The sequence below is a fragment of the Myotis nattereri genome (genome assembly GCF_964212035.1).
Source record: "Myotis nattereri genome assembly, chromosome: 3".
NCBI classification, from domain to species: Eukaryota; Metazoa; Chordata; class Mammalia; order Chiroptera; family Vespertilionidae; genus Myotis; species Myotis nattereri.
Window position 1 is genome coordinate 195,177,074 of NC_138077.1, and position 23,252 is coordinate 195,200,325.

Consider the following 23,252-nt stretch of genomic DNA (forward strand, 5'->3'; position numbering starts at 1 on the left):
ATACATGACTTGCAAACATTTTCTCCCATTTTGTGGATTATTTTTCCACTTTCTGGATAAATGCCCTTTACTCTTTCTCTTGTTGCTTGTGCTTTTGGTGGAATGTTTAAGAAACCATTGCCTAATCCAGCAATTTTCAACCTTTTTCATCTCATGGCACACATCAACTAATTACTAAAATTCTGTGACACACCCAAATATATATTTTATATTTTGTCAATCTGATCAAATAAATAGGTAAATTTTGATTCATTCACACTGATGGTTATTGTTTTGTTGGTGGTGTCTTTTTTCTTTTTCACTTGACAATCTAAGGGAAGGAAAAGAGGCCAGTGCCCCTGACTAAACAGTCATTGCATGTTTTAAAAATCTTGCAGCACACTGGTTGAAAATTACTGGCTTAATCCAGTGTCACCAAGATCATCTCATCTGTGACTAAGCATGGTTTCACTTATTCCTTTCCAAACTGAATGCTTGTTACTTCTTTTTGTTTCCTAATAGCCTGGCTAGAACTTCCAGTACGATGTTGAATAGATGTGGCAAGAACAGACATTTTTGTCATGTCCCTGGTCACAGGGGGAAAGCTTTCAGTCTTTAGCCATTAAGTATGCTATTAGCCATGGGGGGTTTATAGATTCCCTTGATCAGATTGAGGACGTTCCCTTCCATTCCTAGCCTGTTAAGCATTTTTATCACAAAGGGTGTTGGATGATTGTCAAATTACTTTTCTGAATCTATTGGGATGATCATGTGGGTTTTTCCCCCCTCATTTCATTAATGTGGTGTATTACACTGATTGATTTTCATATGTTGAACCACTCTTGTGTTCCTGGAACAAATCACACTTAGTCATGGTGTATAATGTTTTTATTATGCTGCTGAATTTGGTTTGCTAGTATTTTACTGAGGATTTTTACAACTATGTTCATAAAGGGTATTGGTCTATAGTTTTCCTTTCTATCGATGTCTTTGTCTGGCTTTGGTATCAGGGTAATACAGTCCTCATAGAATGAGTTGGGAAGTGTCCTGATCTAGTTTTAGGAATAGTTTGAGAAGAATTGGTGTTATTTCTTCTTTAAAAATTTGCTAAAATTCAGCAGTGACGTCAACTGGTCCTGGACTTTTCTTTGATAAAAGTTTTTGATTGTTCTATTTATTTGTTATAATTCTATTTAGATGTTCCATTTCTTCTTGAGCCAGTTTTGGTAGTTTGTGTGTTTCTAGGAATTGCCCATTTTATCTTGGTTATCTAATTTGTTGACCTACAACTGTTCATGTGTATAGTATACTCCTATAATCCTTTTTATTTCTGTAAGGTTGGCTGGTAGTAATATAACCACTTTTATTCCTGATTTTAGTAATTTTAACTTATCTTGTCTCGCTCTTTCTCTCTCTCATCAAACTAGCTACACATTTGTCAATTTTGTTGATCTCTTAAAAAAAAACAACTTTTAGTTTTTTCTCTCTTCTCTTTCTATTTTCTATTTCACTTATCTCTTTATTGTTTCTTCTGTTTGCTTTGGGTTTACTTTGCTCCTCTTTTCTGAGTTTCTTAAAAAATAAGGTTAGGTTTGGGGTTTGAAATATTTTAATGTAGGTATTTACAGCTATAAATTTTCTTCTGAAAACTGCTTTCACTGCATCTCATAAGTTTTGGCATGTTACATTTTCATTTTTGTCCACCTCAAAGTATTTTCTAACTTGTCTTCTGATTTCTTCTTTATTCTATTAGTTATTTAAGTATCTGTTGTTTACTTTCGATATATTTGTGTATTTTCCAAATTTCCTTCATTTTTTATTTCTAATTTTATTGCATTGTGGTTGGAGAATATATTTTGTATGATTTCAATCTTTTCAAATTTTATGGAGACTCATTTTATGGCCTAACATATTGTCTATTCTGGAGAATGTTCCATGTGTACTTGAGAAAAGTATATATTCTGCTGTTACTAAGTAGAGTGTTCTATAGGTCATTGTTACATCTAGTTGGCTTCTAGTGTTGTTCATTATATTTCCTTGTTGATCTTTTTGGATGTTCTATTTATAATTTAAAGTGGGGTGTTAAAATATCATACTATAATTGTTGATTTGTCTATTTCTTCTTTCAATTTTGTTAGCTTTTTGCTTCATGTACTTGGCAGATCTGTTGTTAGGAGCATATATGTTTATAGTTATTATATCTTCTTGGCGGATTGATCCTTTTATTCTTATAAAATGTCCTTCTGTCTAGTAACAGTTTTGCTTTAAAGTTTATCTTGTCTGATATTAGAATAACCATTTAGCTCTTTTTTGGTTATTGTATGCATAGTATATATTTTCCATCTTTTTACTCTCAATCCATTTGTGTCTTTGACTCTAAGGTGTGTCTCTTACAGACAGTATATAGTTGGGTCTTGTTCTTTATTCATTTTTTCTGATATCTGGCTTTTATGTGTCTAATTCTTATTTAATGTAATCACTGATAAGAAAGCACGTGGAGACAGGGATCATGTGGAGAACAATCACCGATGCCTCAGCTGACAGCCAGAACCAAGCCATTGCACAAGGGAACCAGTTACAGTGCCTCCCGAGTGTGTCCTCTTAGGGTCAACCTCCCTGGTTTCAAGAACTAATTCTCTCATTGAATAGGTCTGTGATCTTGGGCAAGTGACTTTTCCGCACCATGCCTCATGTTCCTCCTCAGTAAGATGGAGATAAAAATGGTGCCTACCTTGTAGGGTTATCTTAAGAAATAAATAATATAATGCTTAAAACTTACTCTGTCCATTATCTATTGCTATGTAACAAGCCATCTCAAAACTTAGTGGCTTAAATAGCAACTGCTTTTGTTTGCTCACAGTTAGGTCAGGAACTCAGGTAGGACTTTGCAGGTGTATTAGTTGGGTTTTACCAGAGAAACAGAACCCACAACATACTACATATAAAATAAGGAATTGGCTCACACAATTATGGAGTCTTAGAAGTCCCAAGATCTGCAGTCAGCAAGCTGGAGACCCAGAAGAGCAGATGTCATAGTTTCAGTCTGCGTTCAAAAGCCCGAGAAGCAGGAGAGCCAACAGTGTAAATTCCAGTCCATGTCTGAGACCAAGGACAGGAGAACACTGATGTCCCAGTGCGAAGGCAGAGAGAGAGAAGTCTCTCTTAATCAGCCTTCTTGTTCTGTTCTGGCCATCAGGAGATTGGATGAGGCACACCCACACTGGAGAGAGCAATCTGCTTTATTTAGTCTACTTACTCAGATTTTAATCTCATTAAGAAATGCTCTCAGAATAACTCTTGAACAACTATCTGGGCATCCCAGTCAAATTGACAGCTGTCATCAGGGACAGGGTTAGGCTAACTCAGATTTTATCCCTTTGGCCACCTATTCTGGTCATCATCCCTGCCATGCCCTGTCCCCTTTCCAGATACAAGCCATGACTGCAAGTATCTCCTACCATACCCCAAGGTTTAATCCATCCAAGTCATTATCTTCTCTTCTTGAACTAGTGCAACACCTCCCTCATTCTTTCCCCACTCTAGAATGTTCTCCACATGTAGTCAGAATGTTCTTAAAATGTATATCAGGTCATATCACTCCAGTGGCATCCCTTCATGCTTATAATAAAATCCATATTCTAGGCCATCCTAGCAACCTCTCCACCCATGTCTTCTTCCCTTCTTTCCTTGCCCTGTCTATTCCAGCAGCCCTGGCTTTCTTGCTGGTCCTCAAACACACCAAGTTCATTCTGGCCTCTGGACCTTTACACCTGATGTTCCTTCCCTCAGGATGCTTTTCACCCAGATCTTGCATGGCTGGCCTCTTCACATCACTCAAATCACTGCTCAAATGTCACCTCCTCAGAGAGGTCTTCCCCGCCCACCCTGCTCAAAACCAGCATCCTCATCCCACCCCTGACCACCCTTTTCCTGGTGCAGCTTTATTTTCCTTCTTAGCACCTGCTTAGAATTGTCTATTTATGTTATTAGTTATAGTCTCTCTTCCCCACTGGAATATAAGCTCCACAAGAGCATGAACTTGATTCTCCCAAACACACAGAACAGCGCCTGGCACCCAGCAGGCACTCAGTAAATAGGTGCCGAGTACATGAAAGAGCCGGAGGTCCACCTGTGGCAAGAGCGATGGGAAGGCAAAGCACAGCACCCCTGACAGCAGTGCCCTGCCTGAACCTGTGCACCTCAGCTCCGTCTCACCACTGGTTCTCACAGTCACGCTTTGCTGTTTCAGGAAAGGGAACTTGCAGGCTTAAGGTGTCAAGTTGGGGACAATGGATGTGGGCAATTATAAGATGCAGTTAGGAAAGGAACCTGTGGCCAATGCAGACAATCCCAGGATCCCGATTGCCCGTATTGTCTTATGTGTGCTATGTGCACCACCTTCCTGCCAGAGACATTAGGGTACATCCTAGAGCAGCGAGGAAGAAGTCAAGAGAGAAAAGCAACAAATAGGATTGCATACCTACCACATGTATTATCTCTTCAACTCTTAAAACACGGGCATTGCTCTTCATTTCACCGATATGGGAACTATACAGCGAGATGGGTAGGCATTTCCTGATGATGTCAGCTGGGTGTGCCAGCAGGGAGTTTGCTTCGATTGATACCCAGGGTTTCTCTCCTCTCCGCCTGTCACTACCAAAAGCCTAGCATGTGTCCTGTGATGACGCTGTCTCCCTGAGCAGAGTTGCTGACATGTTTGCTCTTCCCCACAGTGGTGTCCTGTGGCCATCCAGGCTCCCCACCCCATTCGCAGATGTCCGGGAACAACTATACCGTGGGGGCAGTCGTGCATTACAGTTGCACTGGCAAACGGACTCTGGTGGGAAACGCCACCCGCGTGTGTGGGCTAGATGGACACTGGACAGGCTCCCTGCCCCACTGCTCAGGTATGGGGCCCAAGGGAATACTTGGCTAATGGGAGAGGGACAAGCTCCCCAAGTGTGAGTGTGATAGAAGAACGGGAGGGAAGCAGAGCTTTTGAGCCCTCCTCTCATCCCCGCCAGGCAGAGGGCACAGCTATGAGAGGTCCCAGCTGGGCCTCAGCCTGTGGTGGTCTGAGTCCAGCTTCATCCTTCGTCAGCTATGGCCAAATTCATACAGCCCAGCGACTGCAAACTAGGGAGGACATAGCTGTTCTTATAGTTTGAGATACTAAGATGATCCTGTCTCCCACTTCTAAAATATTGAACCAGATATTAGGAGACATTCTCAAAGCACTAGCCACTGTTTCAAAGGGCTATTGGCTGCTCAGGCCAATCCCAGACACACCACTCTATTTCCACCAGGACTTTGGCCCCTCACCTCTACAAGACTCGTTAATCACCCAGTTCATGAACTGGGCAGGACAAGTTATGAGCCTTGGGGACTCCTTTAACCTGAACTAGAAGAAAGCCAATTATCTTGGGTTCCTTTCTAACTTCATTCTGTTTTGACTTCTGATGAAAGTGACTTGGGGAGGATGGCCTGGGGAAGACAACAGGGAAGTATACTGAGGCTTCCTGAGTTGTCCACAGAGCAAGTTCCAGGTGGAAGAGACATTCGAAAGAGGAAAGGCACACATTTCCAAAGTCTTCTCACCCAAACTCTAATTTTCATTTGGAGCTGTCTTAGTAGAGGTTGGAAAATGACCTACTGGAAATATTACAGAAACAGTTCTTATCTGAAGTAGAAAACTAAGCTGGAAAAATCTTTAAAACTTTTCAACCCTGAGATTTTCTAATTTTGTGACTTTTCAAGAACTGGTCCTGCATGTGGAAGAAGGGACTCTTCCTTGGCCACATCAAGGTTGATAGGGGAGACTTAGAAACAAGCTTGACACCTTAGGAGCATGAAATAGTAAAGCAAGAAACATGCCTTCAGTGGACATGGACCCCACTCACTAGGGGATGTACTGCATTCAGCTGTTTAGTCCTGATCCTGAATGTTCTGAGGCACAGTTAGCATCTCATTTCTCCTGAGTATCCATCAAGGACGACAGACACTTGGGAGACCAGAATCATGGGCAGAGCTTTCCTGGAGACCTCCAAGGACAGGACTAGACAGGATTCTATAAATGTTGAGGCTGAGGAATGAATGCCTTAGATTAAAAAAAAAAAAAAAAGAGGTTAGCCCTAACCAGTTTGGCTCAGTGGATAGAGTGTCGGCCTGCAGACTAAAGGGTCCCACGTTCGATTCCAGTCAAGGGCATGTACCTTGGTTGTGTACTCGATCCCTAGTAGGGGGTGTGCGGAAGGCAACTGATCAATGTTTCTTTCTCATCGGTGTTTCTAACTCTCTATTTCTCTCCCTTCCTCTCTAAAAAATCAATAAAATATATTTTTTAAAAAAGAAAGAAAATTATTTTTTAAAAAAAACAAGAAATGCGAAGAATAGGAGATTAGGATGCAATGCAAGGTGTGCACCAGTGAGTAGAATATAATTTCTCCCTTCCTGAAACTTACAAATGTAATCTTTTGCAACATCATCTACTGCCAGGCCAAAGAAACACACATTCAAGAGTTCCAGGGTCAGATTTTTGAACCTCATTTTGTACAGTCAGTGCACCCAGATGATGTATAACAAAATGTCCTGAGCCCTTGAGACAAGTCCCTAGGCCATCAAGGACATGCAGAGATTCCCAGCATTGGAGACATACTTTGGGAAGTTCATTGCTCACATCTTGCTGATATGCCTCTTTAGTAAAAGAGTCAGCTGTTGCCATCTGCTCCCATGATACAGTATCTGTCCCAGACGCCCTTATATCATTGACGTGGAAGCTCCAAACACTGCCGTGGGGCCATTCTGTCAGATAAGTCCCCAGAACTGGAGAGCTCCACCCTCAGGCCTATTGCACAATAGCGCTGGCCCCAGCAGAGGTCAGCTAGGCAGTGTGGGAGTTAGAGTCCTCACCATCAGGGCTGCCTTCCAGGGGACCCAATACTGCCTCTTCCAAAACTTCAAAAGATAAGAAAACCTGGTCAAATGTGATGGGCCCTCTTTCTTCAAATGTTTGGCTCAAAGATTGAATGAATCCCCCTCCCTTGGAAGATGCATGAGAGACTTGAAGAGGAAGGGACGTTAGTTAGGAGGCTCTTGCAATCGTTCAGGCAAGAGAAGGCTGAGCATCTGAACTAAAGTGGTGGCACTGGGAACAGGAAGGATACTCTGGAATCAGCAGTTATTGGTGGAAAAGAGGGAAAACAGAGAAGGAGGAGATGCAGCCAGCTTGGACCACTGGTATTCACACTGGTGCAGGCCAATGAACGAAGGCATGATCCACCAAAATTCTTCCCTCTGCCTTCTCTCTTCCTTGCCGGGTGGTCCCCAGGAATTCACCGGTGACCTCAGACCTTTCTATTCATTGACCCCTGAGTAGTAAGGCAGGAGCCTAGTCAGGTAACTTGGGCTAGACACAGTCAATTTTCACCCCCTCGTGCAGGGGGGCCCACTGCCCCCTCTAAACAGTGGCCCAGCATCCTCCTCTCTCAGTCCTCCACTCCCTTCCTTCCATGCTAAAACAATGGTGCTTGTTTGGTTCTGGTCCTAGGCACCAGCATGGGGATTTGTGGTGACCCTGGGATCCCGGCGCACGGCATCCGTTTGGGGGAGAGCTTTGCCCCCGGGAGTCTGATGCGCTTCAGCTGTGAGGCTGGCCATGTGCTCCGGGGATCGTCAGAGCGAACCTGCCAGGCCAACGGCTCGTGGAGTGGCACGCAGCCTGAGTGTGGAGGTAATGTATGTGACCATTCTCTCTTCCCCTTTGCCTGCCCTGTTTGCCCACCCCTAGCACCTGCTCTCGCTCACAGATGAAACCATGGCCCCGTGTGAACCCTTGGCCTCCTGGAGAGTGGGCATCAATAGATAGTTCAAGTGCATCCTCATTTGTAATCTAAAGACAAACATATTTTCCACCCTTACCGAAGAAGGGAAGAAACAAGAATAAACTAAGTTTAGCCCATTTGTTCACTTATTTCCTATACTAGAAGCCCAGTGCACGAAATTTGTGCACTCTGGGTTGGGGGGAGGGGGTGGGGGATCCCTCAGCCCAGGCTGCGCCCTCTCGCAGTCCAGGAGCCTTTGGGGGATGTCTGACTGCCGCCGCCACCACTGCGCTTGCCAGCCGTGAGCCCAGCTTCTGGCTGAGCAGCGCTCCCCCTGTGGGAGCACACTGACTACCAGGGGGCAGCTCCTGCATTGAGCGTCTGCCCCCTGATGGTCAGTGCACATCATAACAACCAGTCATTCTGCCATTTGGTCAATTTGCATATTAGCCTTTTATTATATAGGATAGTTTCATTCAACAACTATGTGTCAGATACTGTCATGTGTGCTAGGGACACAAGTGTGACACTGACAGACACACATTGCCCTCTTGGAGCTTAAAGGGAGGAGACCGTGTTAAACAAGCATCCAAAATGCCCAAAGAACTAGAAATCCAATTTTTTTAAAACCTTTAAAAGTAATATAAACTCTTAATGTTATTCCCTGAGGTAGCCTGAGTGGGGCAGTAATGTTTTTGCACACACTCTTAAATTTCTGAAGAGACTCTGTCTTAAAACCTCTCCTCCCAGAGTCCAACTTTTTGTAGCTGCTCCCCAGTCCCTCTGTCTCTAAAATCCAGCCTGCATAGGAAGCAGTTTAACAGATGAAAGGGAGGCAGACTGAGGAGATGTTGGAAGAGAAAGGAGACGACGGGAAATCATCATCTCGCCTGGGAGGTGTGGGAATGGAATAGGGAAATATATAATTGCCAGGTAGCAACAGGGGCTCACTTAAGGTAGGAGGCCACTAATTTAAAGTGAGAGTAGTCAGCATTGGTCCAGGGTTTTTTTCAACCACATATTGCTACACAGGGGCAGGCACAGGGCAGGTGAAGCATTAGGTGTAGGGTTGGGGTTTTATCGGCAACTAAGACATCAGCAGAAAGTGGTGAGGGAGGTGAGGGTATACACAAAGCAGTGATTATTATTGATCTTGAAATCTAAGGTGGGTAAGGAGAGGCTGTTGTTGTTTTTTAATGGGAATAGGAAGCTGTAAAAAAAAAAAGTGGTAAATCAATGGCTTATGAGTCCCAATAGGACCAAGAAATGACCAGAGAATGAATCCCAGAGGCAGAGAGCTGAAGAGATAAGAGGCAGGGTTAGAGAGCAGCTGTTTGAACTTGAGGTTGTGGAGTGGTCCAGCAGAGCACAGGGAGGCGTTCTGGCCCAAGGTCAGAGGACACTTGCCCAGGAAATGAGATACATGGGAGTCAGTGCTACATGTCTGCCAAAGTCCCGCCTTTCTGGAGTGCAAAGTTAGCTTCTACAGGATTTTTTTAGACATAGTAAGAAAGGTTTGGGGTAGTCAGAGAGTCAAGGAGAGAATTTAGAATATTCTCAAATATTCACTGTGACCCAGGTCCCCTCTCGTGCCACTCAGACCCCAGGCTGGAGTTAGTCAACATGTCAGGAGTGTTCGAGGAGCAGAAAGTTAGTGGCTGAGAGTTTAGACCTGGAAGTGGGTGTTGAAAGAGTGTGCGTGTCTCTGTAACGTGCACACAGCTCCTTGTGACTTCCCTGACCAGCTTCCACTTATCCTCCAAGGCTCTGCTCAAACCCTTATCTCCAGCCCTAATAAGACGCTCCCTTATGAGTGTTTTCTTTCCATCAAGTGTAACACTTATTACATCATATTTGATCCATCTGTGTATAGGTAGTTTCTTAAGATACCCTGAGCTCCACAAGGCCAGAGGACATAACTTGCTCATCACTGAACTCCTGGGACCCGAGCCACACAAATACCTGCTAAATAAATTGCTGTTAGGGCCTATCAGTTGTGCTAATTATATAGGAATCATTTTGTAGATTTGACTTCAGGACCACATAAATGTTGTACATACTTACAAAATAAACTTAAATCAAAGATTAAAAACAAGTAATCTCTTATTGGGGGAATGAGGTTACATATGTAGTACCTTAATCAATAAAGAAATTAAAGATTGAAAAAAAATAAGTAATCTCTAAATATCAAAATTAAAAATGGAAACTAATGAATTTATTACTTTCCCAGATCTGTCCACTATAAAAGCCTAGAATCAATGAGTGGCCTTAACACCAAGATTGTGGTTCCTAAATCCAATCTCCATTAAACGCAACCAGAGCTCTTTAGAGAAATGGCAGATTCCAGGACGGAGGCAGGAAATGGAAAGGTGAACTTGGAACATCTTGTCACTCCAGCAAGGAATCTACCAAAGACAAGTGACGTCATGAAAAGGCTCCCACTAGTCTAAAATGGGATAATTTGAGCATCAGTAAGAATAATAGTGGCAATGGATGGCGACATAGTAAAAAAGCTTAAGTCCTTGAGTTCCAGTGACTGTCAGTCACCTTTGAAGCTTGCTAGGGAACCAATTTCTTGTTCTGATGTCTGATTAAAAAAATAATCAAACATTATCCAGCCTTCCTGTATGACTTGTATTTCAGGGTAAGCAAATATTTGGTGATGGGCATGTTCTTTATTAAAGCAGTTTAGCAGAAAGAATGATAAAATTAGAATATCACCATTTTCTGTCCCCTAACAGCAAATCTAGTCTAGCAAGAGTCAATTACTGCTAAAACCACTAAGAGAGAAACTAATGAGAATTGTATCATGCCAGAACCCATTGATCAGCCTCAACATCAGGAACAAGGAAATAACCAGACATTCTGTGCCTCCTGATGGGATGCAAGGGAAAAGGCACCAACCCCCACGAAGTGCCCTGGTTTCTGTAACAGATAAGTCACAGGACAGGGAACAGCCATCTCTGGATTCCAAGAGTCTTAGAGACACAGCAACCAAATAGCCACAGGTGGGCCTTGTTTGGATCGTGATGCAAACAACTCAACTGTAAAAAAAAGAGAGAGAGAATTAAGGAAAATTAAGCACTGATTGAATATTGGGAGATACTAAGGAATTGTTTCAATTTTTAGGTGTGATAATAAAACAGACATTGTCCTTATGTTTTAGAAATCATACAGGTCTCTCCTTTGCTTCTGAGGGTGAGGTGATCAGGCCTGACAGTAGCGTAAGAGGCATTTCCATCCGCAGGTCCTTAGGTAGCACCCAGTTCCCACTCGGGGCAGTTCTCGGTCCCCAGGGGTCGCCAGCCCCTGCTCTGGGGAATGATGTGCTCTTTTGGCCTCCTAGTGATCTCTTGTGGGAACCCCGGGACTCCAAGCAACGCCCGCGTCGTGTTCAGCGATGGCCTGGTTTTCTCCAGCTCCATCGTCTATGAGTGTCGGGAAGGTTATTACGCCACAGGCCTGCTCAGCCGGCACTGCTCGGTCAATGGCACCTGGACAGGCAGTGAACCAGAGTGCACAGGTGAGAACCAGGCCCATGGGCTCCATGGCAGACGGTGGCCGAGAGCAGTGGGCTCCTCCGTGTCCAAGACAAAGGCTGTCCGTGGGAAGGCTGTCTGGCGTGATGGGACTCGCCCCTGAATGAATTCATACACATGATGTCTAGTTATTGAGGACACGTTATGTGACAGCACTGAGCTAAGTGCTTTCTTTTATAGGCAATGCCGTTGGATGCTCACCCCATCCCCCCGCAGTAGCTACTGTTTAGCCCCTTTAGTGAGATGACTGAGGCTCAAAGGTTGAGATACACCAGTTTGCTGTTTCTCAGGCTCTGGCCAGTTCCTCAGGCTTTCTTCTTCTCCTGTAAGCAAACCCCCACTTTAACACTGCCACCACCCACCGTCTTTGTCGGTTCCTCTCTCCCTTGCACCCATCCCCACCCCTGGCTCTCAAGCCTCATGTAACCCCACTTCTCCCCTTTCTTGCTTCTCTCAAGGGCAGCCCCAAGCCCTTTTCCCTGGAAAGTGAGTCCCTGTGGGGCCCAGATGGAGGGAAGCGATAAGATAAGGGATCTGACTACATTCTCCCTTTCCAACTCTAGTCTTTGATGTCAGGCTCTATCTGAAAGCCCATGTCAAGTTCATTTTTGTTCCACAGCCAGTGCTCACCAACCCCCAGCCTCACTTGATACCATAACATAGTTACAACCATTGCATAGGTTCTCGGGCCCCTGGGCCTACAGAGGCCTCCTAGGCAGAATACCAGGTGGTAAGATACACTCGCTGGCAGACAAATTGTCTGTGGGGTTCATTGACACATCTTAGGCTCTTCAACCTGGAGAACTTCCTCCCCCTGAGTCCGAGCCTCATTTAGGAACTGAGCCCTCTGGGTACTTCCTCTTAGAGGAGTGAGCTTTTTGAATAAGAACGATGGTCATCATAGCCCAAGTTTCTGGGGTGCACAAGGGTATTGTGGCAAGAGGAGTGGGGTGCAGGAGGACTCCTGCAGGGAGACTGGGCAGTGCCCACCTGAGGACCTGGGAGGGGCTGGGCATTCCTTATCTGACAGTTTCCTTCCTGGAAGTGTGTAGGGAGTGACAGGTGGTATTGGAATGCTGGGGACGAGGGCTGGGGATGGAGTGAACAATGCTGTATCTCCCTGTCCTAGTCATAAAGTGTGGTGACCCTGGGGTTCCGGCCAATGGCCTGCGGCTGGGCAGTGACTTCAGGTACAACAAAACTGTGACATACCAGTGCGTCCCTGGCTACATGATGGAGTCCCATAGGGTGTCTGTGCTGAGCTGCACCAAGGACCGGACGTGGAATGGTACCAAGCCAATCTGCAAAGGTGCGTCTAAGGGCTGCAGGCGTGGACAGAGGGCCAAAGAAGATACAAAAGTGAGACGTGGGCCTTGGGCATGTAGAAGGGAGGTTGACGAGGCAGAGCCCTGAGATCTTAACCAGGGGCCTGTGGGGTGAGGACTGGCCCCTGAACATCTGCAAGGAGGGCGTCAGAGGTACCAAGGCGAGGCTTGGGCTTTGAGAGGAGTGGGTTGTCAGGCGTCGAAAGGAGCAGGAAGACCAGAGCTCCCGAAGTGAGAGGGGCCATTCCTGACTCCTCCTGCTCAGCCCAGACACCTGCCAGGTGCAGGGTGGCCAGTGACATCCGTGCTGGTGACGGGCCTGGTTTCACCAGGACGGCACCAGAACTCAGCCTGCTGTGGTCTCCCCCCAGCCATCATGTGCAAGCCGCCTCCGCTCATCCCCAACGGGAAAGTGGTGGGGTCCGACTTCATGTGGGGCTCGAGCGTGACGTATGCCTGCCTGGAGGGGTACCAGCTCTCCCTGCCCGCGGTGCTCACCTGTGAGGGAAACGGATCCTGGACCGGAGAGCTGCCTCAGTGTTTCCGTAAGTTGCTTACAGGGCTCTGTAGCGCCGCCTCCTGTCTGCCGGCTCCTTCCCCTTCCCTCTGAGCTCTGCTGCCAGAGTTCTAGACCAGATACCCCACCCCAGACCAGGGAGGATGTTGTCAGACACTATTAAAGAAGGAAGGAAGTTTAAAGGAAGAAAATGAGAATACATAGAGCCCTAGCTACAGACTTTGTGTGGTCACAGTGGTAAGAAATTAAGCCATAGATGAAAGGAAGGTTTTTAACCCAAAATGTTGTTCGCTGGCTCGGTTAGTAGCCAGCGATGGGGGGCCTGTCTTCATGGCAAATACCAGCACAGAAGGGCTCCTGGGACTTGTGATTTCCCAGTGACCGTTTATTTCTACCCACTTGGTCCAGCCAGTCCCAGAGACCCCACGTCCCCCTCAGGGCTCATTTCTTACCGAGTCCCCTGGAGAAACAGGGTCCGGGTCACTTATTCTGTCAGAGCCCGAGAATTGGTTCTGGATATTTTCCTCGGTGCCTGTGCTTTGGACAAAGAATAGGGCCTATTCTTCCTGTCCACTTGGCATTGGTCTAAGGCTGCAAAAACCTTCAAACCTCACGACCCTGCTTGGGTACCCCTGAGAGTTTGCTTCCATTTGAGAAATGTCAGCAGAGACAAGAGCCAGCAGCTCAGACGTGGACCCAGGAAAGGCAGCACTTGGTGCGTGGTTAACCCCCAGACCTTCGTGTGCCGTCAGCTGACATTAGGAACGAACACAGCAAGTCTCAGGGCAGAGTCTGGACTAGAAGCAGTGCTTTTCTTCTTGAGAAATAGCTGCATTGCTTTTAGCAGTGAATTACAGTTATTGTCCAAAAATAAAAACACAGCGTGTGATATCTGAAAAGACAAAGAAGAACGTAACAGTCACCTGAACTGTCAATTCCCAAAGGCAGCCACGCTGGTGTCTCCACGCCTATCACTCTGCATTTTTGCGTGTATAACATATGGATATGATTTTCTATAAACGTTACTGAATCGTGCTGTGCATACTAGCTCATGACTTGTATGCATTGATATGCCAACAACACCTTTTTCTATCAATAGATACCGACCTACACATCATCATTTTTAATGGTTTAAAGAATTTCCTTGTTGTAGCTGCCACAACTTGTCTGATCTTCTGGTGAAGAATTTTGGGTTTCTCTAATTTAATCCTGTTAGAAACAGTTCTGCAAGAAATAGCCCTGAAAATAGCATTTCCTTACCCTCGTGGTAAAGTCCTAGGAGTGAGCCTGGGTCAGCAGACACGCACTCTGTATGTTTGGACACATGATGCCAAACTGTCTTCTGGAAAGAGCGTCCCAGTTTGCACCACCTCCAACAGTTTATGAGAATGTTTCTTGACTCCTTCCCTCATTAACAATGGATTTCCCATTTTTTTATATTTACCAGGCTGAGGACTTTAAAAAGGTACCTCCTTATTTTAATTGGTACCACATTGCTTATTAGCAAGACCGAGTTTCTCGTTCTTTGTCATCCATTAGTATTTCTTATCTTTTGTGCTGCCTTTTTCTAGATACAGTGACTTCTGATCAACTCGGCCTTTGACTGACTTCTGATTGGTCAGGTCTAGACCCCCAGTTTCCACGGCACAGACTTCTGATTTATTTGCATATTATTATGAGCCTCATGACTCTGTGTACACACACACACACACACACACACACACACACTCAAATCATAGCCTAAAGAATGTTCTTCATGCTTGAAGTGATGTCTTGGGGACCAAAGGTAGTCAGGTTTTAATGATAGTCTGAAGATCTGAATGAATGAGCACATCCATGCACTGCCCACCGCAGTGTAAATACACACCCTTTGGAATGACAGTTGTCCGTACTATACATCGAGAGCCATGAACACACTCAAACCTTTAAAGATAAGTCCACTCCTAGAGAATCTCCTCCAAGAAAATAACACAAGTAAAAGGAAGGCCAGATGTAAATATAATAATAGAAAGTGCCTAATATATAGGTTATGACAAACTGTTATGATACAGCCTCTCATTGCAGAACTATGTAGCCAATAAATGACAAGGATGCATAAACCTGGGAAATGTTCACAGAATATTAAGTGAATAAAACAAGGTTAACAACATTTGGATGTTGGGTTTGCAGCCACGCACAAATTTACCTGCAAGTAAACAAAGACCAGAAGGGGGCAGGCATGAAAATGGGGGAGGAGCAAGGGGGGAACAATGGGTAAGGGCTGAGAGTTCATTTTTTCTCGATGTTCTAAACTTCCTGTAGTGTTACTCTGTTACTTGGATGGTTATTGACGAGCACTTTGAATATGGGAAGGAGAGGAAACAGCAGCAGGGGGGTGGGGACCATGGGATCGCACACTGGGTTCTGGAAAGCATCTTGGACCTGCCTTTCTCCCTTGGGCTCCCAGCTGTGTTCTGCGGAGATCCTGGGGTCCCGGCCCGGGGGAGGAGAGAGGACCGCGGCTTCTCCTACCGGTCGTCCGTCTCCTTCTCCTGCCAGCCCCCTCTGGTGCTGGTGGGCTCACCACGGAGGTTCTGCCAGTCAGACGGGACGTGGAGCGGCACCCAGCCCAGCTGCATAGGTGAGAGGTGGTCTGGGGCACTGTCCCAGTTGTGGGCATCCCTCTCTGGGGCCCAAGATGATGGCTTTCCTTCCCGGTGCTCAGGGGTCTCACGTGCGAAGGGGGGCAAGTCCTCCTCCGAGCTTCTTGGAGCAGATGTGAAATGGGCAGAGTTAATGTGCTACAGGGCATGGTGGTGTCAGCCAGGGGTCTGTCTCGGGTGGGGACATCGAGAGGCGGGAACATCGGGACGTGGCTCCGTTTTCTTCTCTGCATCTGTTTCTCAGAGTGAGCCGAGGCAAGGCAAGCTTCTGTGACCGTGTGCTCTGTTTCTTTGTTTTGCGATCCAGACCCGACGCTGACCACGTGTGCAGACCCCGGCATGCCGCAGTTTGGGATACAGAACAGTTCCCAGGGCTACCAGGTAATGGGGTCAGCCAAGATCAGCCCTCGGGCCTCCTGCCCCTTCCTGTCACTGTCGGCCTCGGAGGGCCCCGGGACCTTGCTTGGAACAGCACTAGTGGGGGACGAGACCTTGGGAGCTGGAGGAGAAAAGAACTCTGCCTGTGGGAGCTGAGCTGCACGGGACCCTCGTCCCTCTGGCACATGTTACCAAGAAACGGGGAAACTGTGGTACAGTCATGGCTTCTTAGACAGCCGTGACAATGAATGAACTGCAGCCCACCCAGTGTGGATGCACCTTAGCAGCACAACGTGAAATGACAAAGGTGGTATGGTACTATTTCTCTCAAGATTAACACCAAGAAACACGCCCATTGCTTAGAGATATAGGTACACATATGTGATAGAATTATTTTTTAACAAAGCAAGGAAATTAAAAACACAGAATTCCAGGTGTCGGTTACCACTGAGAGGGAGCTGAGGAAGGGGGCAGGGAAGGGACACCCTCGTCTATAATGTTCTAGCTCCTAGTAGTGAGCTCAATCTAAAGTCTTCATTTTATTGTTGTAACTCACGTCTACATGGGCTCCATATATTTTTCCTATGCGTCAAATATCACATAATAATTTTTGAAGAGAGAAAGTTATAGGTCAGGTCATGTAGGGCTTTGAGGCCAGGATAGCATTTTGGAATTTATTCTAAATCCCAGGGGACACCATTGGAAGGTGACTCGATCTGATCCACCACCTGGCTGCTGATGAGAGAACGAATAAAAGGGGCTTAAGAATAGAGGCCAGCCCTGGCCGCTGTGGCTCAGCTGGTTGAGCATGGTTCCAAGCTCGATTCCAGCTCAGGGCGCACACTCAGATTTTGGATTCATCCCTGGGTCTTACAGAAGGCAACCAATTGATGTTTCTCTATCACATCAATGTTTCTCTTTCTCCCTCTCCTTCCCTCTCTCTATAAAAAAAAAAAGTTAATTTAAAAATAAAAAGAATAGAGGCTAGACAAGTAGGACACTATTGCCGCAGCTCAGGAGGAGGGTGGGGTGGGCAAGTGTAGTGACAGTGGACGTGGAGAGAAGTGAAGGGGTTAGAATGTATTTCTTAGGTAGAAAGAACCAAGAGGAGTTGTTGATGGATTGGACCAAGGATTGGACCAAGGATTGAAGGAAAGAGAGGAATCAAGAATGACATGAAGTTTTTGATTTGCACGACTGGGTGTACAAAGGTGCCGTTTGCTGAATGAGATGGTGAAATACCAACAGACAAAGAGGTTGATATGGAAGAAGGGGATGGAAATTAAGAGTTTCACTCGATGTTAGAATAGGCTCCTATACGTCATAGAAACACACGGGTGTCTTGAGCTGGGAAGTAGTGCAATTGAGTTGCGTTTTAGGAAGCTGATGGGCAGCATCATGTCGCATGGATTGGACGGGGAGAGATGGAGCTGGTGGTTGAGTCAGATGGTGAGGAACACGTGGAGGGTGAGCGGGGGGGGGGGGGGAAATACTGGAGTGAGGGAGGGAGGGCGGCTCTCTGCTCAGTAGAGATTTACAAAGCACAGTGTCAGACTCTCTGAGGGACATGTCTATAAGGAAGACAAGTCTCCCATCTTGAAGGAACTTACCATTTCATAGAAGAAAGAGACAATTTCTTCACATTTTATAAAATGCTTCCAGATCCACCATTGCATTCGTGTCGCAGCCTTCCGGCGCAGTGGTGACAGGGCTGGCCTGCCCCACTCCACACTTAGGGAGACTGCAGTGTAGAGAGTTTCATGCAGCTGTCACTCAGTAGAAGCCAAAATCGGCTTCCACTCAGATTGGGCTCCTCTAATTCTGAGTCCGGCACTGCCCACACAGCGGAGTAGGGAGTGTCCCATAAGAGCATTGATGAGGGTGTTGGACGAGCTCATGTAGAAGAGGAGTAATATAAGCTGCCTCAAAGGACAGATGTGATCTAACCAGGCGGAGAAGTGTAAGAAGGGGGCTGCGGGCAGAGGCAATGGCGGGAGGAGGTGTTGGGTCCCAGGAAAGTGAGTGACCGAGTGGCGGGTGTGAAGCGTGGCTGCATGGAAGGTGATCATAGTACCTTCTGTCCTCGCCCCAGGTGGGAAGCACCGTGCTCTTCCGCTGTCAGAAAGGTTACCTGCTCCAAGGCTCCACCACCAGGACCTGCCTCCCCAACCTGACCTGGAGCGGAAGCCCGCCCGACTGTGTCCGTGAGTGCCGACGCCCCCACCTCCCAACACAGCCCGCCTTGGCGACACATTGTCTCCCCCGAGCTGGGCAGCCAGGGCGCTGGGGTGCTCTGAACGACAGGGAGCGCACACTGCTCTTTGTCATCATCTCTCCCTGGGGACTCACAGAAAACATTTCACACAAAAGCCTTTCTGATCTTTGAAGGCAATGCCTAGGCCTTAGCAAAATAAAAGAAAGAACTTTCCGGGGGCAGCAAAAACTAGTAACCACCACAGCCAGCCCTCAGATGGAAGATTCTAGGCTTTGACCTTAGTTACTCCTCTTCCCTCTGGATAAGTGCTGCAGGCTGTGGTTCCCCAGGGCTGATAGGCCAGCATCTACCTGTTGCCCATCATGTCCAGTCCTGTAGACCCAGGGCTGGGAGGTGGGGGAAGGCGTGGGAGGGGATGCTGGACAGGAGAGGGGCCTGAAGGGCACAGGCGGGGGATGTTCCTTCTGGGACCGGGAATGGTCACAGGCCCTCCGCTCCCAGGTCCAACAGTGTCTCTCTTCTGGTCCAGCCCACCACTGCAAGCAGCCAGAGACGCCAACCCACGCCAACGTCGGGGCCCTGGACTTGCCCTCCATGGGCTACACACTCATCTACACCTGCCAGGAGGGCTTCTCCCTCAAGGGTGGCTCCGAGCACCGCACCTGCAAAGCAGATGGCAGCTGGACAGGCAAACCACCCATCTGCCTGGGTGAGTGCGCCCACTGGTGAACCCCTTCCGGGTGGGAGGTGGAAGGTGGCTGAGCCTGAGTGAAAGGAGGGCAAAGGAGAAGGAGGAAGGAGGATTTCCAGGAGCTGGACTCTGCCTCTGACTTTCTGAGGCACTGAGTCCCTAGGAGCTGAAACCAGGGCAGCCCAGAGAGGCACAGAGTGAATCCTCCTGTCTGTGCTTAAAGACTAGTACACTCCTAGGATTACTAGTATCGTCAGTCACCAGACAGAGAAAACCTCTTTGTTTCACCAAACCAGAATACGGCATTATGCATGTAACCTGGATAAAACAGCACCCACCCACAGATCCCTCGGGTTTACCAAGAGGCCACAGACCTCCCTCTCCCTGAATGTATTCATTCTCTATTTGCTGAGCATTGTCACTGTGCATAACTGCTGAGAATTTGGAGGTGAAAGACAGAAACCCTGCCCTAAAGGAGCTCACATTTAGCCACAGAAGACAGACACATCAGATCTAACAGTACCTTCAGGAACATAGAGATGGGCTGAATGTGGGATGCAGTCGATGGTGACTAATTCAGTCTAAGAGTGAGAGGGAGAAGTCAGAGAAGGCTGACCTGGAGAGAAGGTGGTCTGGGAGTCCAGCAAGGATGCCCGGGTGGCATGGCTCAGTGGTTAAGCATTAATCTATGAGCCAGGAGATCACGGTTCGATTCCTGGTCAGGGCACATGCCCACTTTGCGGGCTCAATCCCTGTTGAGAGGCATGCAGGAGGCAGTCAATTGATGATTCTCTCTCATCATCGATGTTTCTATCTCTTTCTCCCTCTCCTTCCCTCTTTGAAATCAATAAAAACATATTTTCAAAAGAGTCCAGCGAGAATAAACAGTCAGTTTGGTGCTGGAATGGCATGAAACTTTCTTACAGGAGATGAACTTGCCATATGGCAGACATTATACTAAGTACTTTGGGTGTGCTACCTCATTTATCCTCCTCAATCATCCTGTGAGGCAGGTTCTACTCATAACCCCATTTAATATATGAAGAAACTGAGGCACAGAGACGCTGAGTAACATGCCTGAGGTCACCAGCTGGTAAAGGGAAATAGCTGAGATTCAAGCCCTGAAGGTCTGAGTTCAGATTCTGAGCTCTAAGTACTTGGTTGATCTGCCTCTCAGAGAGCGAGGACTCAAGGTCAAAGCCTTTATCAGAGCTAGCATTTCATAACCACCTTGTTTTTTTTACCATATACATTGTTATAAATTTCCTTTATTTATGGAAAGTAATATTTTTCCACATATGATATTAATACAAGATTTCATTTTTAGAGTACACTTATTTAAGCTTTTCATGTGGTAAAATATACGTAATATAAAATTTACCATTTTAACTACTATTAAGTGCACAATTCAGTGGCATTAAGTACATTTGCAATATTGTACAACCATCACCACTATCCATTTCCAGAATTTTTCATCATCCCAAACAGAACTCCATTAAACAATAATTTTTCATTTCCTTGAAGCCCCTAATAACCTCTATGACACTTTCTAGCTCTACGAATTTGCCTGTTCTAGGTGCCTCATGTTAGTGGGATCATCTAATAGCTGTTGTTTTGTGTCTGTGTTATTTCACTTAGCATAATGTTTTCCAGGATTATCCATGATATAACATGTGTCAGAATGTCATTGCTTTTTAGCCTAAATAATATTCCTTCAATGAATATTCCTTCAATGGATATACCACATTTTGTGTTTTATCTATTTATCCACTAATGGACACTTGGGTTGTTTTCACTTTTGGGCTATTTTGAATAACTAGAGGCCCGGTGCATGAAATTCGTGCACGGGGGGCGGAGGGCTGTCCCCTCAGCCCAGCCTGCACCCTCTCCAATCCGGGACCCCTTGGGGGGTGTCCGACTGCCGGTTTAGGCCCTAAACCGGCAGTCAGACATCCCTCTCACAATCCTGGACCGCTCGCTCCTAATTGCTCACCTGCCTGCCTGCCTTGTCACCCCTAACTGCCCCCCCCACCAGGCTGATCGCCCCTCACTGTCTCTGCATGCCAGCCTGATTGCCCCTTACTGCCCCTCCCCCCACCGGCCTGTTCGCCCCACTCAGCCTGCTTGTTCTGTCGTTTGGTTGTCCCGCACTAACCCCCCTGCCAACCTGGTCATAGGCAGCCCTCTTGTGAGGGTTAATTTGCATATTACCTCTTTATTATATAGGATACTATGAACATAAATGTATATCTTTTATATGGACATATGTTTTTCATTCTCTTGGGTGTACATCTAGGAGTAAAATGACAGCTCTGTGTTGAACATTTTGAGAACCTATCAAGCAGCTCTGCAAAGTGCCTGTGCCATTTTATGTTCCCACCAGCAATGTGTCAAGGTTCCAATTTCTCTATCCTTGCCAACACGTTATTGTCCATTTTTTTTATCACCATCCAAAGTGGGTGTAAAGTTGTATCTCACTGTGGTTTTGATTTACACTTCCCTAATGGCTAATGATATAAGCATCTTTTCATGTGTTTATTGACCATTTGTATAACTTCTTTGGAAAAATGCCTAATCAAATCCTTTGTCCATTTTTTAATTGGGCTATTTGTCTTTTTATTATTGAGTTCTAAGAGTTTCTTTAATCCCTTTGATTTCTTTTCTCCCAGCTTTATTGAGGTATAATTGACAAATAAAACTGTAATATATTTGAAGTTTACAACATGATAGTTTGATATATGTATACATTGTGAAAGGATTTCTACCATCAATTTAACACATCCACCACCTCACTTTTTGGTTGTTTTTTATAAGTTTGAATCTCTTAGCAAATTTTAATTATACAGTGTAGTATTACTATCAACTATCGTTACCATGTTATACATTACATCCTCACACCTTATTCATCTTATAATTGAAAGTTTGTAGCCTTTTGCTAACCTCTTCCTATATCATCCTGGCCCCCAGTCCCTAGCAACCACCCTTCTACTCTTCGTTTCTATGAGTTTGACTTTTTTTTTTTAGATTCCACATGTAAGTTGTACCATATAGTATTTGTTTGTCTTTCTCTTATTTCACTTAGCATAATGTCTTCCAGATTCTTCCATGCTATTGCAAATGTCAGGATTTCCTTCTTTTTTAAGTCTGAATAATATTCCATTGCCCAAATACATATACCATATTTTCTCTATCCATTCATCCATTGGCAGACACTTAGATTGTTTCCATACCTTGGATATTGTGAATACTGCTGCAGTGAATGGGAGTACCGTTGTCCCTTCCAGGATTTCATTTCCTTCAGATATATACCCAGAGATGGGATTGCTGGATCACAAGTTAGTTCTATTTTTAATTTCTTGAGGAACCTCCACTCTGTTTTCCATAATGGCTGTATCAGTTTACATTCCCATCAACAGTGTACAAGGGCCCCCTTTTCTCCACATCCTCACCAGCATTTGTTATCTCATTTTTTTTGATAATAGACGTCCTAACAGATGTGAGGTTATATGTCACTAAGGTTTTGACTTATATTACCTTAATAATGAGTGATGTTGAGGACCTTTTCAAGTACCTGTTGGCCATTTGTGTGTCTTCTTTCTAAAGTGTCTATTTGGATCCTTTGTTCATTTTTTAACTGGCTTTTTTGTGGGGGGGTTTATATTGAGTTGTATGAATTCCTTGTATAATTTGTATATTCACCCTTTGTTGGATATGTGGTTTGCAAATATTGTCTCCCATTCCATTGGTTGCCTTTTCATTTTGTTGATGGTTTCCTTTACTGTGTGGAAACTTTTTAGTTTATGTAGTTCCACTTGTTTATTTTACTTTTGTTACCTTTGCTTTTGGTGTCAAATCCAAAAAACCAATACCAAGACCAATGTCAAGAAGCTTAACCCCTATGTTTGCTTCTAGGAGTTTTATGGTTGCAGGTTTCACCTTCAAGCCTAAATCCATTTTTATTTGCTATTTGTGTGTGTTGTAAGATAGGGGTGCAATTTTACTCTTTGCATGTGTTTCCCAACACGATTTATTAGAAACTATGCTTTTTTCCATTGCATATTCTTGGCCCTTTGATTGAAAATTAATTCCCTGGGGTTATTTCTGGGCTTTGTATTCTGTTCTATTGGTCTATTTGTCTGTTTTTAT

General features: G+C 45.6%; 1 protein-coding gene across 1 annotated transcript in view; it reads left to right on the forward strand.

The window, feature by feature from the left end:
* Positions 1-23,252, forward strand: part of LOC308515582 (CUB and sushi domain-containing protein 2-like) — a gene marked incomplete at its 5' end in the record, with an annotated part of 92,296 nt that overhangs the window by 52,200 nt on the left and 16,844 nt on the right. Inside the window, 9 exons of the mRNA XM_081086092.1 lie at positions 4,713-4,886; positions 7,526-7,708; positions 11,146-11,322; positions 12,468-12,647; positions 13,035-13,208; positions 15,627-15,800; positions 16,130-16,203; positions 18,293-18,404; positions 18,945-19,124. Of these exons, the coding sequence (XP_080942218.1) occupies positions 4,713-4,886; positions 7,526-7,708; positions 11,146-11,322; positions 12,468-12,647; positions 13,035-13,208; positions 15,627-15,800; positions 16,130-16,203; positions 18,293-18,404; positions 18,945-19,124 (1,428 nt within the window). The remainder of the gene's footprint in view (positions 1-4,712; positions 4,887-7,525; positions 7,709-11,145; positions 11,323-12,467; positions 12,648-13,034; positions 13,209-15,626; positions 15,801-16,129; positions 16,204-18,292; positions 18,405-18,944; positions 19,125-23,252) is intronic.